Consider the following 23,755-nt stretch of genomic DNA (forward strand, 5'->3'; position numbering starts at 1 on the left):
CTTGGATTAAAAAGAAATAAAGCCAGGAGGGAACTGGCCTCAGCTGGCCTGGGCTGTCTCAATGTTTTATCATGCAACACATGACGTGACGTGGTAAAATCACTTACTGCTGGAAATGCGTTTAGGAGTGAAATATTACCCTACGCGCGCATGCGCACAGTACAGTATTATGACAGGGAGCACAAAAACAGCTGGTTCGTCATCGACGGGAAGAAAGGATCGTGGAAAGTTGGCGTGGGAAAACAATGAAATGATTATGAAACAGGGCTTGGTTATAAGAAGTTAGTCACAACATGGAGGAATAAAAACACAATCAGTCACTCCTGTGTTGCAAGTGAGTCCAGTTACATGGGCCATACTAAACTGTGTTCTGACTGAAGTTTATTAAACTCAAGAGAAACGTCGTTCGGCAAATAAATCAAGCAATGGCTGACTGCTGTGAGGCGCAGGTAAATCTAGTCCAGTACTACTAGTAGCCTAGTAAACTAGTAATATAACTTTGAGCCTATTTTTATGATCTTATCGCCTTTTTGTAACATTCGGACAATATTTTTACTTCAACTTGAAGTTTCAAATTCAACAACAACATGTTCAATGAAAATTGAAAGATCATTTCAGAAAAACAAATCAATTTATTGCAGTGTATCATTTTACTAGACTCGGCCATGTCACTTTTGTCAGTGATCCCTAGCCCCATAAATGTGGCCTATTTACTGGACTGCCTCCGTAAACATAGGCCACACATCCACATGTACAAAAATCGTGTCGACTTTGCCAAATTTTGATTTCCACATTTAGGCTTAGTTTGTAGGTTTTTTTTTGCTTTTGAAGCATACTCACCCTCTTTATAGGCTAATCAGAAAGTGCTGCCTTTTTCAGATGTATATTTTTCGTGAAATTTCCAGATTACTTTTTACACGTTTGCGTATCAAAATTTCAACATGAAATTTCACAAAAATTAGACATCTGAAAAAGGCAGCACTTTCTGATTAGCCTATAAAGAGGGTGAGTATGCTTCTAAAGCAAAGAAATCCTACAAACTAAGCCTAAATGTGAAAATCAAAATTTGGCAAAGTCGACACGATTTTTGTACATGTGGATGTGTGGCCTATGTTTACGGAGGCAGTCCAGTAAATAGGCCACATTTATGGGGCTAAGTGATCCCAAACTGTAACTTTATTCTGTCTGTCACTTTGGCTGTTTCTGCTTAATTCTTCATCAAAGTTTTGATGAAAAATGGAATGATGAACAACATGTTGAATTTTATTAGGCCCTATACTTATAGTGATAATTTTTCAAAAACGTCCCAGAATGTAAAAAGCTACCAAAGTATTTGTAACGGATACACGGTCTAGGACGTGTGCAGTACAGTGAAGGTATGCTTGGCGGGGCGATCGTGTATCTACGGGCCCGGTTCTAGTGTAAGGGAACAAAATCCACTTATAAATTATTTGACCAACCAAACTAGTTGTCGACATTTAAATATATAGTCCATCATTTGTAATTTGTGCATTTTGTTCATTTGAAGCAACAAAAGTGTTCAAAATCTAATGAAGGATACTGAACAACTAACCTGATGAAGTTTCAGCTCAGCTTCAGCTGTATATTTCGAGAAAAACAGCATTCTAGGATCTCAATTTCAAATCAAAAGTTGCTGAATCATGTTTTGAATTGTTTTGAATTGCAGCTACCGGTATGTACGCGATGTCCCGCACTGATCCGACAGGGATTTTCTGCAACACAAATTAGGCTATCCCACAATGCAGTGTAACAAAGACGTTCACTGCACAAAAGCATGTGGTACCTTTCACGGAAAGATTCCCATATCTGGCCATCACTAATTTTTCTCTTCAGTGACCTATCAGCCATCAGAAAGTGATAATGTGTCCTAAAAAGTCAAATTTAGCAGGGAAAATATTGAATTATTTACTGAGAAAACATAGACATTTTCAGACCAGTCTCAAAGGGTTTGTGCACAGGGCGACAAGTGATGGTCAGATATGGGAATCTTTCCCATTTGACAAAAGTAAAAAGGTACAAATGTAACAACCACTAAACGGCGTCAATAACAAGAAAATGAGGAACCTAGACATCAACCAATAAATTATGTCCGTAGTATTACATATGCCTATGGTTAGTAACTGAAACTGCAAGTGCAATGTTTATACCTCTGGTTCTTTTCAGAACCATTCTCTTAGTTGAGAAATTATTCGCACATGGTGTTTCCGGAAACCTTTCATTATTCATTATTTAATGTTGAATAAACTTTTCTTTTTAATTTATTTCAGGTAAATTGCTGCTTTAAAGGCTCGTCCTGTGCCTGTGCTTGTGCTCCCATTCGTGAATCTACAAGCACCAGACTCCTGTATGCCATATTCTTCGTCTGTGGTTTTGTCTTGTCCTGTGTGTTTGTGTCAGAGACTGTGGCAGAAACACTTCCCAAAGTAAGTAAAAATGTACGTGGCTATTTTTACGGAAGCTGTATTTACTGTGAAAAAGAACTTCTGTTTTTGCGAAGTGGCCAGGCCGTTGGATTGGATGAACAACTCAATGACACGTGATCAACAGGGATGTATTCAAGCTTTGTATAAGACATCACATTAATATTATATTATTTAAATACCCTCAGCAATTGATGCGATTAAGTAGCTCAGTAAGATAAATGTGTGCTTTAATGTGCTGAAGGTGTGGGGGTTCGAATCTTGATGATAAGTTTTAATCATTTCATATAAATGTTGGATTTCCAGGTATGATAATGTAACATTTTAAAACAGTACCTCCTTCCTTTTTTCCCCCAACCCTAGTATCCTAAGCTGGCCGAGTTTTGTCTGAGTATCGGTGCTGGTGAAGGCTGCAGCAGGCTGATTGGATATGCCTCAGTTTACCGTGTGTGCTTCTCCATGGCCATATTCTACTTCATCATGCTGGGCATAACGGTTGGTGTACGGACGAGCAAGTCGTGCAGAGCTGCCATACACAATGGGTATGTGGAGTTGAGTTTATGGACCCCATGCGTGAAAAGTAGATGGGGCTTCATTGCTACTCACAAGACCTCCGTTCGGAAAGACACACACCCCATGTGCACATACACTCTTGTTTTACTATACTCCCGAGGACACTCTTGTTTTACTATACTCCCGAGGACAATGCTTTGTGTTTCCCTTTGTCCCTGTAATATAACACTCTCCCACGGACTAAGCACACAAACCTAATACAGAGGACCGTTTTGAACAAAGACCCAACTCCCGAGGACTGAAAGGATCTGTTGTTCTCCCTTTGTGTGTCGGTCCTCGGGGGTTATGTAGAACACGTACACCCACTTGTTCCGTAGTTGTGGGGACTACACACAAGTTGTCCCATGGTACTTTATGGGGATCAAAGGAAGTCCCCACAACTCGGTCCTAATTTGCCTAACAATTAAAAAACTTCCCCATAACGCGGTGACAGCCCACTCACACACACACGTTTGGCTTGAAGTGCGCACGACTTATTTCATTCTGAATATGCATAAACCCATGGCTTTTTCTTGTCAGTGTCAGGTGCCATTGACAATGCGTGTGGTTGTCCCTCCCAGTGGACTCTCCCAACTCTCTCTTTGTAACCACGGAGGGAGTACTTGTGCATGCAGTCCATACACATGTTTTTTTTTTTTTTAGGGGGGGGTTACCCCCTGTTCAGCCACTGACCAATGTTATGATACCAGTAAACTAATTAATGGAATGCTAAAGTTCCCAACTTTTTTTCTCAAATTGCCTTAGAATGCAGGAGAAGGCATTGTAGCATGCCCCCAGAGAAAGCATGCCCAAAGACCCCTACCAGAAAGGCACGCCTTCACTCACACCCCCCCCCCCTTTTAATATCAACCACCCTCCCATGTTTTCTGAAAGCTAGATCCACCACTAGTGGGATTCAAACCTGTGTCACATGGGTGAAAAACAACAAAGGAATGGTCTGCCATCCTGATTCCTAGCTACGTATAGTGCCCTATCTATAGACATCTAATCAAGATCCATCTCCAATCTCAAGATCCTTCTCCCATCTCATATGTCTATCAGGTGTTGGTTCTTCAAGGTTCCAGTGATGCTAGGCCTGGTGGTAGGCTCCTTCTTCCTCCCAATCTCAGACATCATGCTGACGGTAGCACTGTACATCGGCTTCACTGGTGCTGTTCTCTTCATCTTCATGCAGCTCTGGATGCTGCTGGATTTTGCCGGGACGTGGAATAAGAGCTGGTAATATTGCCCATACTCCTTTAGTCAGTGAGCACACCTGCAACTGATTTCGTAAATCTTTACGCAGTGGTGTCAATCTACATGTACTTTCTACCACATTTTGTTGCATAAGTTACTCAAAAAGTTATGACACATTTCATAATAATGAAATCTCAAGCGCTTTACAATTATCACCCCGTTGATCAGGCCATGAAACCACGCGGCAGCCGATATCAGCACTCAATCGGTCTTCGACCCTCACGGGTACCCATTTCTACTCCTGGGTGGAGAGAGGCAATCGTAGTTAAGTGCCTTACCCAAGGGCACAAACACCATGTTCCTGGCAGGATTTGAACCCACGCACCATCGTGCGTGAGTCAAATACCATAACCACTGGACCATGGCGTTCATTTCATGAAAGTCAAGTTAAAGACATAGGATCACTTGCATTCATCTTATAAGAAACCTACCGAATTATAGACCTTATGCGCATCAGCCATCTTAGAGGGCATCTTTTGTTATTTTTATTTAGTAACAATGATGCACAAAAGGTTCACTCATACATATCCCAGCAAACAAAGGCATTGCCCTCTGAGATGGCTGCTACGCATAAGGTCTATTATCAAAAACCTTACCTGGATTAAAGATCATACTGGAACTAAACACCCAGTGAAAGGATTTTGTCTGGCTTGCTGTCATTTAGAAGAAATCAAGAAATGTAGGAGATTTCCAATGATCAGGTGATTGACTGATTGTTGTAAATAAAGAGTTCTATTGACAAAATCGTGTTTCTTGATCAAAAGGTTGTGCATGGCTTTTCACTATTTTCTCGAGAAGTGTAATATCCACTGATCTGAAAGTTCAACAAGTTAGGTTTAACATTTTGCTTAGGATTTTGAGTGATGTTATTATTGGAAATGAACAAAACACATGAAAAGCAAATGATCCTTTAACCTTTGAATAATGGCTGAAGTTGTGCAATTTTTTTTAGAAAAAAAAGAAGGTATTAATGTTTACCCAAGTTTTTAGGTGCCGCACTATGAGGCTTCATGAAAGGAGAAGCCATTTGGCACACTACACATATTTTAGTTAATAAGTAATTGAACTGCTTTTGTGTTTGAACCACAGGTCGGCAAAGATTGACAACAACGGGTCAGTGTTGTGGTATGTTGGTGAGTAATCCCCATTCCTTTGTCATTTATTGAAAGGAAAATTCAGACAGACTTTCATGCACATTTCTTATAGCACAAACGATCCAATGAAATTCCGCAATTGGAAATTTTGACAACCCAGCAAAACTTTTTAATTTACAATAAGTTCACTCGGTGACATTTTCATATTATAAAATCCATTGCAGATATGCTAAAGTAGAGACAAACGTTGTATGACCAAGGAATGGAGTGTGTTAATTGCAGACATTCAACAGATATTCTGGGTACATCGATCATCTTTATGTCGATTGATAATTCTGTCAATGCAAAAGCGTGCAACACCGACTGATGCATTTGGCTTGAAAAATAAAAAAGGGGTTGGTTATAAAAAAGGTTTTTTACCAAAAGATTTATTCTTATTATAGTTTGGTTATTGTTACAGACTCAGAATATTTGCGTAAAAAATACCCACGGTGTAACAAAATCATTTATCTGTTCCGATATGGTTCATGGGTTTGCATTGCACACCCTAGGGAGCAAATCACATCCTCTGATTCGGGTACCACTAACCCTAACTCCCTAGGCCCTTTTGGCTAGGAACTATCAACCCTGCAAAATCCTCCAATTCAATTGCCATAATGTACAAATTGGATTCAGCCTCAATCCTCCCAAATCGTCCGTCATTTCTTGAATTTGTTCAGTGGAGGGGTGGCCATTGCCTCAATCCTTCAAAATCCTCCAACAATCACTGTTAATGGATTGAGAGGCAATGCCGATTACTTTCAGAAGCAGTGTGGATGATACTGATCATAATTCCGGGCTCAATTAGGGATGGCTGAACATAAACAATTCAGGGTACAGCCTACAAACTCAACACAATGCATCCTCCAAAATCTTTTTTGGCCATATAGCCTCAATCCTCAAAAATCCTCCAAAACCGCCAGGAGGATTTTGGAGGATAGAGGAAGATTAGGGTTAAAATAACCCCTCGTGTACAAAACACCATAGACCACATCCCAGCAGACAACTCCATAATGTCCCCCTGTCTTTTACAGCCTTGATCTTCTTCATGATTGTCTTCTACATCGTCGCCATCGGCCTGCTGGTCTTTCTGATCCATTTCTTTGGAGCTGGTGTGGAGTGCATCCGTAACCTCCTGTTCATCTGCTTGAGTGGCGTACTCTGTGCGTTCATCAGTGTGTTCTCTGTCGTACCCTGCCTCCCCAAAAGTTGGTATTTTTTAACTTGTTTTATTGTTATCTTAAATATTTCTGGTAATGAAACCAAGGATTCCTCAAAAGCACCCTAGGCACTGGAGCTCGCAAGCCTGAAGAAACCTGTAGAGAGAAGACAATGAGAAGATATTAGGCTACAGTTTTAGAGGTGGGAGGAAAACCCCAGAAGAATATTCTAGGGAAAATGCACGGAATCAGGCAGGGACTGAAAACCCAACCACATTATTGACTCAGATGGGATTCAAACCGAGGTCACAGCTGTGGAAGGTGAGGAAAGTGCCACTATGCCAACCTGACTCCTTTAAGTGTATCACAAGTCAAACCGAGACCATCACCAGGCAAATCCGCCAGGCAAAGTTGTATTGTTATGTTAGATTTTTCACAAGATGCATTCACAAGTTCATCAAAAGTCAAGTCACAGTCCAATGGAGTAGCTTCAATAGGTCTCGTTCAAATGACGTCATTTCCTACAAACCATCCACGTGCATCGGCATTTTGAGCGTCAACTTGCATAACGCGCATCGTCTGCGTCTTATTTCAAACACATTTCGAGCAACAATTAGCGCGCGTTTGGAACATTTTCAACACTGCGCAATGCGTGCTAGATTGCGTAAAATATGCAGTTGCACTACTACAGAAATGGCCGTCATTGAACGAGCCCTATTGAGAATTAGTGATTTGACTTGTGAGGACTGTCAGAAAATTACTTAAATTAACGTTGTTGCCCACCGGGTCCTTGTTAAAATTCCAAAGGGGATTAGAAACGAAAAAAGCAAAACAGAATCCTTCTTCAGTTTTTGTGATGAAAGCATGCCCTGTCATTTGCAACAAATCAAGCAGATGATGTATAGGAGGGGATGTACTTTGACATTGTTAATGAGGGCAAAGGTAATAATTCTTGTGTCTATTGATATGTTTATTGTATGTTTGTGACAGACTATCCCCGAGGTGGTTTACTGCAAGCCTCCATTGTATCCGCATACATCATGTACCTGACATGGTCTGCACTTCTTGTGGAGCCACCTATGGAAGGTATGTGTTGACCCGTTTAACATCTAGTATAGGTATACTGAATTTCCTGTGTGGGATGTAAATGCATATTCTATGTAAATGTATAGTTTATGTAAATGTATATTTTATAAGCACTGTATACTCGGTGGGTTAGAGAGCCTGATGAGACTAATTCATTAGCTTGGTTTATTTTTTTAAAAACATGTACAACTTCTACATGCTTTCATGGATTTTATTGAAACTTGGACGCAGTGATTCTTGGGTGGGAAGACACAATTCTTCATCAGATTATTGAGGTCAAAGGTCATGTAAGGGTCATTAGAGGTCATTGTTCACATATGCTTCAAATGTTTCTTCGTCTACAGAATTTCATGGATTTTTTAGTTAGTCATTTAAGACCTGACTTTGTGTGGATTTTAATTTAACTTGGAGGGAGTGATCCTTGGGTGGGGGTTCATCACATCTCTTCCGAAATTGGAGGTCAAAGGTCATGTAGGGGTCATTTGAGGTTGTTTAAAAATACACAAAATTTGACCTTTTTTTTTAAACACAAAATATGTAGGGATTGCCCGCCGAAAAATAGCGACACATGCGGTCCACAGACCACTTGTATACTTACCAATTGTCTCAAAACTAAATTGCTAGATTGGTTGAAATGGTAACTGAAGAATGAATGATCAGTTGAAATTATAATCATACATTTTGTGGGCCTACATGTATGAGATTTTAATAGGTATGTTAGGGGTAATAGTAATAATCATCAGGTATTTCTAAGATAGTATCTCTAATTCTGTTTCTTGCTATCCCATGTAATTCATGCAGTTAAAACCCTGTTGGTTGCTAATGGGACGCAGAGCACGTACAACACGACCTACGTCACCTGCGGCCTGGGTAGTGGTTTCGCATCGACATTCATCATGAATAGCATGCATACTGAGCTGATCAACGCTGTAGTGGCTGCACTTCTGTTACTTGGCCTAGTACTCTATGCATGGTGAGCTCTATTTTGCATTCTGATTACTCGTCTGTCCTTCACGCTTATGTATCTTTAATTTTGTTTAAGGTGACTGTTCCAAATTGACCTGAATAATTTATGCCATGGTTACGCATGACTGAAGATTCCTAATACTGGCTCTGCACAATATGGAGCACAATATAAAAGAACACGACACATGTTGTCTTTAGTAACAAAAGACATACTTGAAGATTACCCCTTTATTTTATTATGGGTTTCAAAATTGTGACCTGTTCTATCAAAAGCAGACGCTTCTGGGCAGAGGTTGAAATTGAGATAGAGCCAAAAAATGCTGTGGGGTGATTTTTTTTCGATACTCTAATTTTTGCATATTTGTAATCCTGAACATGTCTAAAATATACTATAAAAGTTTGAAACCGTGATTTGAACTCTAAATATAGTATTTTTGATGATTTGTTAAGGTATATCAGGTAAAGAAATGTCTGTTTCGTGACGTTTGTGGAAATTTTCTCCGTTTTCTACTTTTCGACACAATGAACTTCAAAATAGCATAACTTTGCCCAGGAGTGACCGGCTTCAAAAATAAAACCACCTTTTAAAAGGAAAATGTACATATTTTAACAATATGCAAAAATCTCATTTTTGACTTTGTGCCCAGAAAAAGTCTGATTTTGACAGAACAGGTCACAATTTTGTCATGCTAATATTACCTGTGAATTGAGCAAGTTAAAAAAATACCCAATCTTTGATTATATAATTCTGATGCACCTCCTTACTGCAGTTGTCCTCCAAGAGTGATTGTGAATAGCAAACTACTTAACCAATGAATAAAAAATTGTTTGAAGTAATTCTTAATGACACTTGAATGGCAAACTACAAAGTTCTGCTGTATCATATATCATTTGATTCATTTAGCCTGTGGACTGGCATGACATATAGGAGACATGATCGCAGACAACGCGGACAAAACGTAAGAGAGCCACAAAGATAAATTCCCGAATGTCTATGATGTGATGCATGATGGTTGTGTTGCCTGTTTGTAGTTCAGCAAATTGACAGTATACGGATTGTCTTTCAGTCTTCTTCCTCGTCACGTTTTTATCACTGAAGCACACAGCTTCCTGTCAGTGTCAGCAGTGCATGAGTTATGTTACATGTAGGTGATCGGATCTTACAAAATGAGTCGAAGGGCAGTTTGAAATTTTTTACAGGGTCTGAAAGAGCATGTTCACATCTTCATCTTGATGCACAAGTAACGCTAAGTTTTGAGTTCTTGTCAAGTAAAGTAATAATATACAATAATAATATGTTCATTTTGTGTAGTGCAAATTCCATAAAATATGTTCAAGTACGCTTTACAAGGTGAAATTCTTAATTTAATCCACTGAAAAATAATAAACATACTTTGAGCAGAACTAAATTAATTTATTAATTTTTTTTTTTTTTTTTTCATTATGGTAGATAAAAATATTGACAAATTTCACTGATTCCCATATTGGAATAATCTTCATAAACAGACTTTTGCCTCATTTTGTAAGAATTGGTCGGAATATTTGCTTTTCGCTGTGGAATGCTGTTAATCATTTCTGTTGATGCATCCTTCACCTTTGCAGATGTTGCTCTCCAGATGCAGCACACTAACCCTGTTGCCAGTGCAGCATGATATGGCATTGCTGCGCATTAATATTTAATGCTAATTTTGTTGCCAAAAGGATCACACAATGAACAGAATTTTGGTTTGTTTTTCCACGTAGAATATTTTTAGTAATACACGCTGGAATAGTGCGGCAGATAGATGATGGTATTGTGCCTTTGATGATTCAAGCATGGCATTTGGCACACAGTCGAGAGTGTGTCATGAGAAAAAAATTTGGCTATAGGGCCAACGCAGATTTGTCCTTTGAAAAAATATAGGAAGAATAACAAGCAATGGCAGCCATTCTTATAATTTTGAAAATTGGGACTTTTTTTCAAAGGACAAATCTGCGATGGCCCCATAGCCAAATAACTTTCTTAAGACATACTCTGATTGGGTGCAGAGTGCCATGCTTGTATCATCAAAGGCACATTTCCCTCAAATATTTCCCTAACCTGCCCCACTTTAATATAAGTCTTTAAAATTGCTTCATCCACCTTGAATGTCATTGTTGATCTCATCACGCATTTAATGTGTATTGTTCCTTGTGTGATCCTGGCTGCATACATATCGATTTGCGTTTGCCACTATTAACCAAGTTATGTTTGCTTTACAGTGAGAGTATTGCATTTCTGCAAGCGAAGAATTCTGTATTTGTTTCAGTTATGGGGGGGGGGCAGAATAAGCTTTTCTGTAGTTGTTTGTGACATAACAAGAAGTGACTTAATAGTTGCTCTGACAATTTATCAACTAACAATGCTAGCTGAGCCTGATACTGAATATCACAGTTTGTTGGATGTGCCAAAGTCCCCGATTTTGAAATCATGCTTTTTTGTTCAATTGAAATTTATTTTAAATGAACTTTTTTAGTTTTCCTGAGTTTGGTTATCGGTATATTCAGTGTTGTAACTTGGGTCCAATTTGGAGAGGGTACTTACAGGGCCATAGTTTTTTCAAGAGGGAGCACGGGGTGCATTTTTTAACAATAAAGAGCTCATTTTTTCTGTCCTCAATTTCTGAGTGGAGGGGGGGGGGTAATAGGGGCACAGGCCTCAAATTGGGGCCTTTGCTGGGTGTATTTTTCTATTTTTTTCCCTCGATATTGTTCTATTTCACAAAGTTAGAAAATATAAATAGACTGAATCATGTGGGTTTTTTAAAATTCAGTTTAATGATTGATTTGCGAATAGAACAATTGAAACTAAATCCCCCCCCCCCCAAAATAAAACCTACAAAAAACAAACAAAACCCAAACTTTATCAATACTTGTTTAAGCCTGATTCGGGTCCCAATGTTAAGTTTTTCCTTTGGTTGTGGTAGAATGAGCTTTTCTTTATGCAATGGTTTCGTTTGCTTGCTTTCTATTGCCTTGTATTGCATGGTGCTTTCCTGCTATCGGTTTCTGTGGCTTGCAGTTTTCGGTATGCTGGGAATGCCCTCACTTACACCAGCTCCAGCAATGATCACAGAGTGAGTGCATGATCTTGTTGTGTTGCTATTGCATGTGTTTATAAAAACAAAAGAAGCTGAAATACTAACAACATATCAAGGCTGCATATTCATGAGGGAATAAATTTATACTTGGCCAGTTTCAAACAAGTACGTTTAAAACCGGCTAGGAGCCTCCACGCGGATAATGGCCAATGCCAAAAGCGAGTATCATTATCTGCATCCAGGCCCCCAGCAGGTTTTAAACGTACTTGTTTGATCCCGCCAAGCACATATTTATTCCTTTTCATAAATACTTTTCGGTCAAAAAGTGAAAACAAGTCAAAAATTCACCATTTCTCAATGATTTTGCTCGACGATTTTGTTCAACGATTTTACCTCATGTTTTGTGAAACACCCCTCTGGCCATTTCTATGGTATGTGCCTCATGCACGTAGTGCTAAAAATCTCCTTTTATGGAGATTGACGTGCACACAGAGCGTACTGCGCGATGTGGCGCAGAACGCAGCGGCACCGAAATTAAGTGTTTAAAACCAGCCAGAGTTTTATCAGCGGTTTAAAACCACCACCATGCATGCCATGATGGGCTCTCGACCGATAGGAATGGGTCAATTATGAATGTCCATTGAATAGCACTGGTTGCAATAAACCCGTAAAAAAAAAAAAAACTAATACCAGCAATCCTAGTAAATATGGTCTCAGAGTGCACAAAATTCTAATCAATCAATTCAGAGTGGGTAGTCACTGGGAGTCTTTTCATGCATCTGGTCGACACAATGGGGCACTATTTAGAGTGTGGTGTAATCCTATACGATAGCACTGCTCCACTCTCAGCACCAGCCTACAACAAGGCTGAGTTAGAAGTGACAGTCAGTGAGTGAGTCAGTCAGTCAGTCAGTTGATATGTCAGTGAGATAGAGCACAAAGAGCACACTGAGCTGGCCCTCTGGAAATAGCATACATATTCAAATCATGTTGAGAAAAGGCGCAGTTCACAATTCACTGTACTTCAAAGCATTTGTCTCAAAACTCCCCACTTTACAAGTGTGTGTTTACAGTCTATCGATAAGTGATTATATATGCAGAATTGTTTGGCTGTCATCCTGTATTTCCTTCATGCATTGTGGGCGTAAACAGTTAGAAAACTGAATATGGACTTAAAAATAAAATTATAGAAGATAAGGCTCATGAAATCGGCTACTTGGCATTTATGAAGAAAAAGCCACTTGAAGGGTTACAGTTTCTCTGATGATTTGCAAACAGTTTGTTTTTTTGGTAAAATATTTCAGAATGCTCCACCAAGGAAAAGTGTGAGTTCCAGCATGTGCTGTTTTGGTTCTTCATCCAAAAAGCACAGAGATGGTAAGTTTCTTCTCAGTCCTGGTTCTTTTCTGGCAGTTGCACACTGTTTATGACTGAGTTTGGCATGCTCACTTTTTATCCACTTAAAACATTTATCCTCAAATCTCCTTCACGATATATTATTTAGGAGGTCGTCTTTAATTTGTAACATTTATGTTCTCTTTTGAACTTGTGTAAAACACATAAAGCATTTTCTAAATCTAATAATCAGGAACATTCTCTTGAGAAAGCTGACAAACACAAAGAGACAGAAAAGTGAAGGGTAAATCAGTTGTTTGATCATGAATAACTATGGAAATACTTAAACAGTGATGCACACCCCTACTGCATTTGTAATATCAGTCATCACATTTTGCAATTTCGGTCACGTGATGATTAGCCAATCATGTACATCATCAGGAACATAATTCTTTACCCAACTCCGTTATCATTTTGTTCTGAAACACAACTTATGTTCTTTGCTATCTGATTGGTGTGCAGAAGCTTTGTCTGAGTCACGGCCAGTGAGTTGGGGTCTGATACACAATGAGAGCGAAGGCGTCATCTACAGCTATTCCTTCTTCCACCTGACCCTCGTGCTGGCATCTCTGTATGTCATGATGACTCTCACCAACTGGTACAGGTAAGGTGCACTTCACCAAATTGATTGGTTGTAAGCATCATGGAGTTGTAGTCGAGATACTTGTGGTACATCACAACGTTGTGTCCATGCAACAAGGTCGAATCTCCTAAAATGGGCCGTACGTGAAACGCGAGTTTCAGAATGTCAGAAGGTCGTATCTCACTTAAGATCTCTCTCTCTCGTATGCAGTGCTGAATCAAATGTCAAGGTCAGCGAATCAAATGTCAAGGTCAATGTCTGACAGCCACCGTGTCGCGATCGGGTCACAGCTGGTTAGACGAACGATGCCACCGTCCAGTTTTCTGATTGGGCACTCGTTGACAATGTGCCTTGCTGTCTGATCAGCAGCTCCACTTAAGTTAACCCGGATGCACACACAAAGTCAATGGACGTCGAGATACGACCTTGTTGCACGGAGCGTATTTGCGCAAGACACGACTTTGTTGCAGAATGGAGTTACGACCTTGATTCACAATGACACAACACATCACAAGTCTGGTTACAAGTAAATCACTTGTCAATTCATAACTTCAGTCACAAGTAACAGTGGATGAAAAAGAACAAAAAAGCCTTTTTGTCACGGTTCCGTTGAATAGCTGGTGAGTTGACTTAAAACAGGATAACTTGCGATTGACTTGTGGTGGACTTAATCATGACTTGGGATCCATCACAAGTACGTACCTTGAGAGTAACACTGTGAATGGGATCCAGAGCAATGCATTTCAGATTTACACCAATTTATGACCAAGTTATGATCACAGACTGGTGTGGAAACTGTGGTAGTAGAAAAGCTGCGGCACAGCGTCATGCTCATCGTGGGCACCAACTGCAATAGACCATATTCATGGTCTATTTTCTAAGTATTTCCTAACAAAATTGGAATTGTTTCTCAGTCCCAGATTCATGTCTTATCATCATTTGTGGGGCGCTGTGTTCCAATGGTTACGGTGTTCGACTCGTGTGCCGTGGTACATGGGTTCGAATCCTGACCGTGGGAACATGGTGCTTGTGCTCTTGAGCAAGGCACTTTACCATTATTGCTTCGTCCTTCAGTTGGGACGTAAAGCCGTAGGTCCCGTGTGTTGTGTAATGCACGTTAAAGAACCCAGTAACACTTGTCGCTAAGAGAAGGGGTTAGCCCCGGTGTTTCTGGCAGTGGCTGCAATATGCGCCGCAGTACCTAGCAAAAAGGTGCTACATAATGGGTCTCATATGTTCAGATTCTTTAATTACCTGTCTTTCGTTGCATTCTCCCCCAGCGCTTTGTATCCTTTGGAAAAGGCGCTATATAAATACGGTTATTATTATTATTATTATTTGCATTGACTGACCTTCATTGAGATGATATACATGTATGAAGACAAACATGACAAAAGTGGCGTCAGGCATCAGGTTGCAATATTTTTTTCTAATTTGCTCTTTAATTAAATTATAATAAAAAATCAACCCAAAAGACAACCACAATTAAGCGCCCGGATCTTGTATTAATATATTAGTTGTCCGGAAACTGGTCAACGAACTCTTTAAGTTGAAGTTACATATGTGCATGCATTGCAATTGCAATGCATGTCACTCAATTGTCGGCGCGAATGGTCAACATACGGTAGTAAACTCCAGACCTTTATTTTAATAATCATTCACAACAACTGCATTACTCAATTGATCTAAAAACAAGGTATTAATCAAAAGAACCTACCTCTTTTACCGACAGGAATTCCAGCCATTTTTTATCGTCTTCCCTGAGTTTTATTTACTCATACTGGATTTTGTCGCGCGATAATGTCGTGCATTTTTATATATACGCACAAATCAATAGGTGCATTTATTTTTACGCGACAAAGTCGTGTGCCTTATCGCGCTTATTTCAAAACATTTTGCGTATTTTGTTCATTCACACATGCCCGTGTGCGACTTTGCTGCGCGACTTAGTCGTTGCAACAAAATCACGTATGTGTAAATAGGCCTGGTAAACCATTGAATTGGTTGGTGCCAGACTGTTTATGCATTCCAAGCCTCACTTCCAAGTTTCTTTTAAATGTGGATTAAAACATTAGCGTATAATTAATCACAAATTGTAAATTACTCATCAGAACAGACTAATATTAATTTGTAATTTACTTTATTTCATGACTTATTCTATTTGCAAGTTTCAAAAATGAAGATTTTACCTCGCTTTCAATTCAATATGGCAGACTCGTGAATAAAGCCTATGACTCCCCACTCTGGTTCATTCCTCACTGTAAACTTAAAATATCTCCAGTTTAATTTGTTACATAATTCACTTATGGTCGACATGGCAAAATTGCTCTCCAAAATGGTGTTTCTTAACAGCATTCAAATTGTAACAACTTATTAAAGTTCTTTTTTGGTTTTGCCAAGGGCCTAAGGTTTTGGCTCAGCTAATAACCCCCAAATTGTTTGCCCATTGTCACCACTCTGTTCTAATAGCACATTTTCTATGCCTACTCTGTATTAACCCAACCATCCCCAGCCAAACCCCAGCGCCAGGGTTTGTTGGAATCTGTTAGGATGAGTACTGCACTTATAAACTGACTGTGCTTTACTTGGGATTAGGCGTACCACAAATACACTGTTTATTTTTTTGAGTCTAACTGTTTATGTGCGCAGTTTGCCTTATGGTGTTGGGATTTGCAAGAATGAGAGAGTTTCTTAGTAAATCACCCTAGGGAGTTAGGGTTAATTACAAAATCCTTAATTAGTTACTGTATGTATGCTTCAGCAAATTTTGTTGCTTCCTCCCACAGACCTGAAGAAGCCACCCTGGAGTCCCATCACCGTTCCTGGCCCCCCTTCTGGGTCAAGCTAGGCTCCAGCTGGCTCTGCGGTATCCTGTACTTCATCAAGATTGTCACCATCATGCGTTGCTGTGAGGAGGACGCCCCCAGTCGGGAAGCGGTGGTCTACAGGCAGGCACCCGGGGGCGGGGTGCCTCCCGTAACTCGGGAGCAAGCCAGTAAGTCAGGGCATAAGACAAGCTACTCGTAAACAATACATGTTTACAGTTTTGGTGCATCATCTCAATATAGAATCTGACGAAATCATTTCTTATTATATGTCTTTGACATTTATTTCTGAGAAGTACTTTAAAGTTACTGACAGTGTGTACAAAAATGCATAAACTTTTTGTATCAACGGCTTCCTCAGATGGGCAATTCCATGGTTACTCACGTTACATTTTTGTAACGTGAGTTACGATTTTTCTGGATGTCATCTTTGGTGCTTAGGTAGGTCTAGGTCTACCCTGTCTACCATGAGGATAACAGTTATTAAACCTTTTCAGTAAGGTAATTACATCCCAAGGAATCTCAAAAGTACATCAAAAACGTAACGTGAGTAACCGTGGAATTGCCCAGATGTAATCAATGAGAACAAATCCACGTTCTCAAAATGTGTTCTTTACTTTTCTGTTTTTTAGAAATCGAAGGAGCACGACATCAATGTAACTCACAACTCCATCTCAAGTCAACCTTTCCAGACATTGAAAAACCGAAATTGCAGTGATGGTGCAATCTTCATCAAGGTCTGTTTATAATTTGTTTTTAATACAGTTTAGAATTTAATTTCATTGCAACTTGTTTCATGCAATCATGGCCCTGCTTAAATAAGAACAATAATTTGTTTCCTTTGTATTTTCTGTTGATTTTTTTTATTACAAATGTTTACGATTTATATTTTTTTGTTGCAATCTGTGTCACACAGGGTCTGAAAATGTTGAGAATCGCAAGTGATGGGTTGTTTTACATGTACCTTGATCGCTTTGTCAGAAACATGGCAATGTTGTTTAGCGTTGCAGTGTTGTGTCACTAAAAGGGAATATACAACATTTGCTTTGCTGTAATTTTCAGAAAAGGATGGACTTGGGGGGTTAGTATTGTTACACTGACTTGTTGGAAGTTTTGTGTTCGTAGATGATGGAAAAACCAACAAAAACAATCATGTTCCTGTAGTCTGGTTCCCTGATCCCACTTAAGATGAAATGGAGCAATTTAAAGACATTGGGGAGTTGTAAGGTCAGGGAACCAGTCAAGCTGGCTTGTACCCGTTCATAGGTGTGTAATCGATTGCAAACAAAATGCGGACTAACTAAATATAATAAATTGGGGGCAGTATTTTTTAAAAAGACATTTTTTAAAACACAAAAATACCACTTTTTTTGAAAATGACAGCACACCAGTTGCCATGATTTTACAGGACACTTTAGACTATCATTCACTAACAATCCAGTATTTCATTAATATTTTGGTAGTTTTGTTTTGTGATGTTTGCAAATGTTGTATATTCCCTATAGCTATAATCTTGTTTTCATTTTGCTTTCTAATTTCAATTCAATGGCATTAGGTAATTAAGATTCAATGGCATTAGGTTATGTGTATATTGCCAGTATAATTATTCATAGAAAAAAAAAAAAGCTCATTGAGTTTACAAGCCAGTATCCTTTTTTTCCCTCTAAAAGTGCAATGTTTGCAACAAAAGACATTTTTGTTAACACTACATGGGTAAAACATTGTGTTATGTTAATGCATGCAATATATTTTGACTGGATCCAAAGACAGCATTCCAAAGACAAATGCATTCTCATAACTTGGTGCTTGGTACTTGGTTGGTTCTTCTCCTAAATACTCTGCAGGGGAGTTTTTTAAGAGGAGGCCAGAAACACCGGGGCAAACCCCTTCTCTTAGCGATAAGTGTTACTGGGTTCTTTTATGTGCATTGCATTACACAACACACGGGACCTACGGCTTAACGTCCCATCCGAAGGACGAAGCAATAATGGTTAAGTGCCTTGCTTAAGGGCCCAAGTTTCCAGAGCTGGGCTGGAACCCACATTCTGCTGCCTCTGAAACACCAGAGCATGAGTCCAGTGCGGTGCTCCTAACCGCTAGGCAATGACACTCTTGTCATATTTTGTTGGCATGTTGGTTAAACCATTTCACAACTTTAAATGCTTTTACTGCTTCATTTGACTGTCTTTTTTCTGTATTTGGACACACAAAATAAGGAGCTCTTAACTACGACGTGAAAGTGCTTTTTGTTTTGGCGCGATGTGAAATGTCGAGACTTTTTTGTAGCTTTTAAACGTCACTTTTAAAAATGTTCTTGGTAACTTCTATTTTGAATAATTGTTGTTTTCAATATCACTTGATTCAAGACTATGATTTTGCAGTGAACGACAAATTGGTGCTCTTTTAATTAACTTCTATTGTTTTGTTTTTTTGGATAAAAAAAGTGCGATTTTTAAAATTTTCAGTGTTCTCATCAGGCTAATTGTCAAACGTCTGCCTTTTTAAACGATACATTACCTCAATTTTATAATAAGCCACTTGTTTGAAATGTGGTAACTTGATCAAAAATAGACAACTTTTTTTTTATACAGGTGATGAAAATGTACTCTTATTAAACTATTTTTTTTATTCAAACAACTTTAACGGTGATTTTTATATTGACATATTAATTTCAGAGAATTAATGAGAAATGAATTTTATGGGTTGTCTGGGTTTCTCTTCGTCTTTTTCTTTTTTGGACTCCCTTCACAGTATTGATACAATCTTGCCTGTTACCTCTTTCATAAGAGACTATTCTCCTTTCTTCATATACATGTATTCACGTCTCTCATTGGCAAGAGAATTTTTTTTCACTGAGAAATGACTGGATACTCACGTAAAAATCCTTCACGAAATTACTTTTATCAATTAAATTGATAAAAGTAATTTCGTGAAGGATTTTTACGTGAGTATCCAGTCATTTCTCAGTGAAAAAAAATTCTCTTGCCAATGAGAGACGTGACTTAAGTCTATTGGCAGCCTGGATATAGATGAAGCAGTGGCGTTTGTTTTCATTGTAGGCCCTGTATCACACAGAGTACAGTAACTTGTACATGTACTTGCTTCTGGATGGGAAGTTGCTGTAGAAATAGTCTTTTAGTTTACAATAGACCATGTGCCTTGTGACGTCATGCCGATAGGCAACTGTTCGGCAACCCAAACATTAATTGACCTATTGCCGTAGAATCGCTTGAGAATCGCGCCAACGCAGCTTGTGAAATATTGTCCAATTACATGATAAACAAATGGACGCGGAACGCGCAAAATCTGAGACAAAACAAAAATCGGTTTACAAAAACTCCATAGGGTTGTCTAAGGGGCGTGGCTGACTCGCAAACGGCGATAGGTCAATTGACCTATCGAGGTAGACTCGCGTCAGTGCAGTTTGTGAAATATTGTCCAATTACATGATATACAAATGGACGCGGACCGCGCAAAATCTGAGACAAACAAAACTTAATGTACAAAATTCCATACAGCGATAGGTCAATTGCAGCACCTTTTGCATGTTATTTGGCCCACATTGAGTACCGGGTTGTTTTTGTCAACACCCTTTAAACCATTTATATGTGATATAAATAATAATAATAATTGTGCTTATATAGCGCTTTCCATCGTATCAACGATATCAAAGAGCTTTACAATTATTACCCCGTTCTTCAGGCCATGGGACCACGCGGCAGCCGATATCAGCACTCAATTGGTCCTCGACCCTCACAGATACCCATTTATACTCCTGGGTGGAGAGAGGCAATTGTAGTTAAGTGTCTTGCCCAAGGGCATAAACACCATGTTCCTGGCCGGGTTCGAACCCACGCACCGTCGTACACGAGTCCAACACCGTAACCACTGGACCATGGCGTTCTATACATGCAGTGCAGAGGAGAACCATTTGCCGAAAGTTGGCATCACGTGACACCTCACATCCAAGTTTGTAAACAAATGTCACATGGTCTAAGACAAGTCAATCCTTGGCACACTGTGTAGCGAGAACTTTCTTCACCACTTCATCTGTTCTGTAAAGGTCTGCCAATTTTCTTTTTCTTCTCATTTTTCTTCACTGCTGATCATCATGCCATTGCCAGTTTAATATTATTCACTATTGATCAGGCCGTAAATGACCTTGATTGATCATTTACAAGGGTGTGAAATCTCAGCTTTAAAGCTGATTTCAGTTTTTTTTGTTTTGGATTTCAGCTTTTTTTCCTCACTTGCTGTATACAAAAGTATAGGAGATTTCCAAAGTTCAGCTTTTTTACACCTTTTCCAGCTATTTTTATCAGTGGTCACTCACACCCCTGCATTTAAGAATTGCATTTGTATTTAATAGGTTGCCTCTTTAAATCGAAGCCTTGTACTTTTACTTAGTTTGTGGACGATGCATAAGGGCCTCTTCCCTTGTATGTTATCGGTGAAGGTGATGATGATCTGAACCAGATCTGATAAATAGTCCAGAGAAGATGGAGACATTATTGTTCGTTGTTCTGTTCAAAAAGTGTAGAGACTTTTCAAGATCTATGTTTTGAGTGGGACGGGCATTGTAGTATAAGCTAACAGTTTGTATTCTACAAAATGGGGGAGAAATCCTTGTACCTTACTGCCTGGGGTATATCCCTAAACAGCATTCTATATTTTGCATCCAAAGAACAACTAAAATCCTGCTTTTTGTTCTTTGAATTTCCTGCTGGACTTACACTGGGATCTTTAGCTCCCCCCTTAATATTGGTATGTAAATACAAGATTAAGTGTACATATGAATGATAATAGTGTGCCTAAGACCTTCAGGGTCATTGTGAAATTTGCGTCTCACACTGACGTTTTCATCCAGTTTTTTTTTCTACTTACAGTCCTGTACCTGGGGAGGGCTTAGGATGGGGTAGGCTCACCGTCATTGCCTCTACTGTGACCTGTTTTTTTTTTTTTGGGGGGGGGGTTGCAATGTATTAAGTGGCAGGTGTCGAAATGTACATGTATGCCCAGATCTGCACACCTTAGACAATTGATCTACAGTAAAAAAAAATAATAATAATTCTTTCAATATTTAATTTTTTATTTCCATTTAGCAAAAAATAGATCCATAGTGTGGGCATATTTTAAATACTTGTTAATTTTTTTTTTTATATTATCGAGACTTTATACCCCACTCCAAGGTTCTTGTTATTCTTCTGTTCACTTTATGTTTTTGTATTTTCTTTTTACAAATGTTTTGTATAAATTCTGTAATTGAATTTTGTAAATGCTAATGATTAGTGTTATAGAGTTGTATTCTATTAATATTGTGTACTCCCTAACTGGGGTCTATGGTACTGGAAAAAACACGTGATTTTATTGAAAATTATTTTGATATGCAAAAGTAAACAAAGTAATCATTTACTTATCATAGCTATCTATTAAAGACTAATCGATTAAACAATGTCTATCAACTCACTTTGTATTTTCAGCATCTATATGTATATTCTGGTTATATTTATTTATGTATTTTGAAGACAAATAAAACATTCATGTTAATTAAAAAAATATATTTTGGACAGTGTGTTGATCGTATGCGTCTACAAAGTTAGAGGTGCCTGATTCGAATTTCTTTTCTGTAGGTGCAGTTTGTGGCGTAGCACGGTCAGTCTTATTTTTTGGGAGGTAACAATTTCGTGAAAAGGGCATTTGCACATCCGTGGTGAAATGTAGACACTTTTTTTTCTCCGGACACTTGGCCTCCGTAGAATAAAAAGGGGAAGGGGGGGGGGGGGGGCGCTGTTCAAAACCGACGATTGTGCACATAACGGGACAATATATGGTGCTTTTTAGGGCGATACATGCGTGAAATTCACTAAAAGGAAACTAGAACGACCAGTGGCACAAAAAAGACCACCACTTCTTTTTTTAAAAAGGGCACTTGTTAAGAAAAAGGGCTCTTGTTAAAAAAGGGCACTCTTTACCAATTATTAGGGCGGAAAGGGGGGGGGGGAGTGCTGATGAAAAAAGGGCACTGAAAATAGGTCAAAACATTCAAACTATGCTCGTTTGAATATTGAATTATGGTTGTCAAGCATCGCAAAGCATTTCTGAGCATTTTAGAGAAAAGTCATTTTTTGGCTAAAATTCATCAAAAATGTAAGGCTAACCCCTTGCATTTTTTTTCAATTTTGGCCGAAAAATGAAATTTCTTGAAACTTGCTGTGAAGACGTATGAGGGTTCCTAGAACATGTTTTAAACTCGACAGATGTGCCTTCAATGGGAAATATTGCGTCAGAAATTTGAGGGAAAACGGGTCAAAAATATTATTTTCCCCAATAATTTTAGCAATTTTAGCCCAAAACATTCAAATTATGCTTGTTTGAATATTGAATTATGGTTGTCATGCACTGCAAATCGTTTCTGAGCATTTTGGAGACAAGTAAATTTTTGGCCGAAATTCACGAAAATGTAAGGCTAACCCCTTGCATTTTTTAAACTTCGGGCTTAAAACTTGAAACTTGTTGTGAAGACGTCTTAGGGTCCCTAGAACACGTTTTATACTTGTATGCTCGACAGGAGTGCCTTGGCCAAAATTCATCAAAAAAGTAAGGCTAACCCCTTGCATTTTTTTCAAATTTGGCCGAAAAATGAAATTTCTTAAAACTTGTTGTGAAGATGTCTAAGGGTCCCTAGAACACGTTTTACACTTGTATGCTCCACAGGTGTGCCTTCAAGGGGAAATATTGCGTCGGAAACTTGATGGAAAATCGGTCAAAAATATTATTTTTCCCCAATAATTTAACAATGTTATCCAAAAACATCAAAATTATGCTTGTTTGAATATTGAATTATGGTTGTCATGCATCGCAAAGCATTTCTGAGCATTTGGGAGAAAAGTAAATTTTTGGCCAAAATTCACCAAAAAAGTAAGGCTAACCCCTTGCATTTTTTTCAACTTTGGCCGAAAAATGAAATTTCTTGAAACTTGCTACGAAGACGTCTGAGGGTCCCTAGAACACGTTTTACACTTGTATGCTCCACAGGTGTGCCTTCAAGGGGAAATATTGCGTCGGAAACTTGATGGAAAATCGGTCAAAAATATTATTTTTCCCCAATAATTTAACAATGTTATCTAAAAACATCAAAATTATGCTTGTTTGAATATTGAATTATGGTTGTCATGCATCGCAAAGCATTTCTGAGCATTTGGGAGAAAAGTAAATTTTTGGCCAAAATTCAACAAAAAAGTAAGGCTAACCCCTTGCATTTTTTTTCAACTTTGGCCGAAAAATGAAATTTCTCAAAA

General features: G+C 38.8%; 1 protein-coding gene across 1 annotated transcript; it reads left to right on the forward strand.

Moving 5' to 3' along the window:
- Positions 1-177: 177 nt before the first annotated feature.
- LOC119745285 (serine incorporator 5-like) lies at positions 178-17,576 on the forward strand. Its single transcript, XM_038221532.1, is given in 14 exon segments — positions 178-449; positions 2,289-2,444; positions 2,805-2,983; positions 4,056-4,232; positions 5,340-5,383; positions 6,418-6,591; positions 7,534-7,629; positions 8,431-8,602; positions 11,636-11,690; positions 12,959-13,031; positions 13,512-13,653; positions 16,419-16,588; positions 16,591-16,627; positions 17,090-17,576. Coding segments are annotated over 14 exon segments (1,527 nt in total). The 5' UTR covers positions 178-425; the 3' UTR covers positions 17,118-17,576.
- Positions 17,577-23,755: the final 6,179 nt, after the last annotated feature.

Source organism: Patiria miniata, unplaced genomic scaffold (genome assembly GCF_015706575.1).
Source record: "Patiria miniata isolate m_02_andy unplaced genomic scaffold, ASM1570657v1 HiC_scaffold_7, whole genome shotgun sequence".
NCBI lineage: Eukaryota > Metazoa > Echinodermata > Asteroidea > Valvatida > Asterinidae > Patiria > Patiria miniata.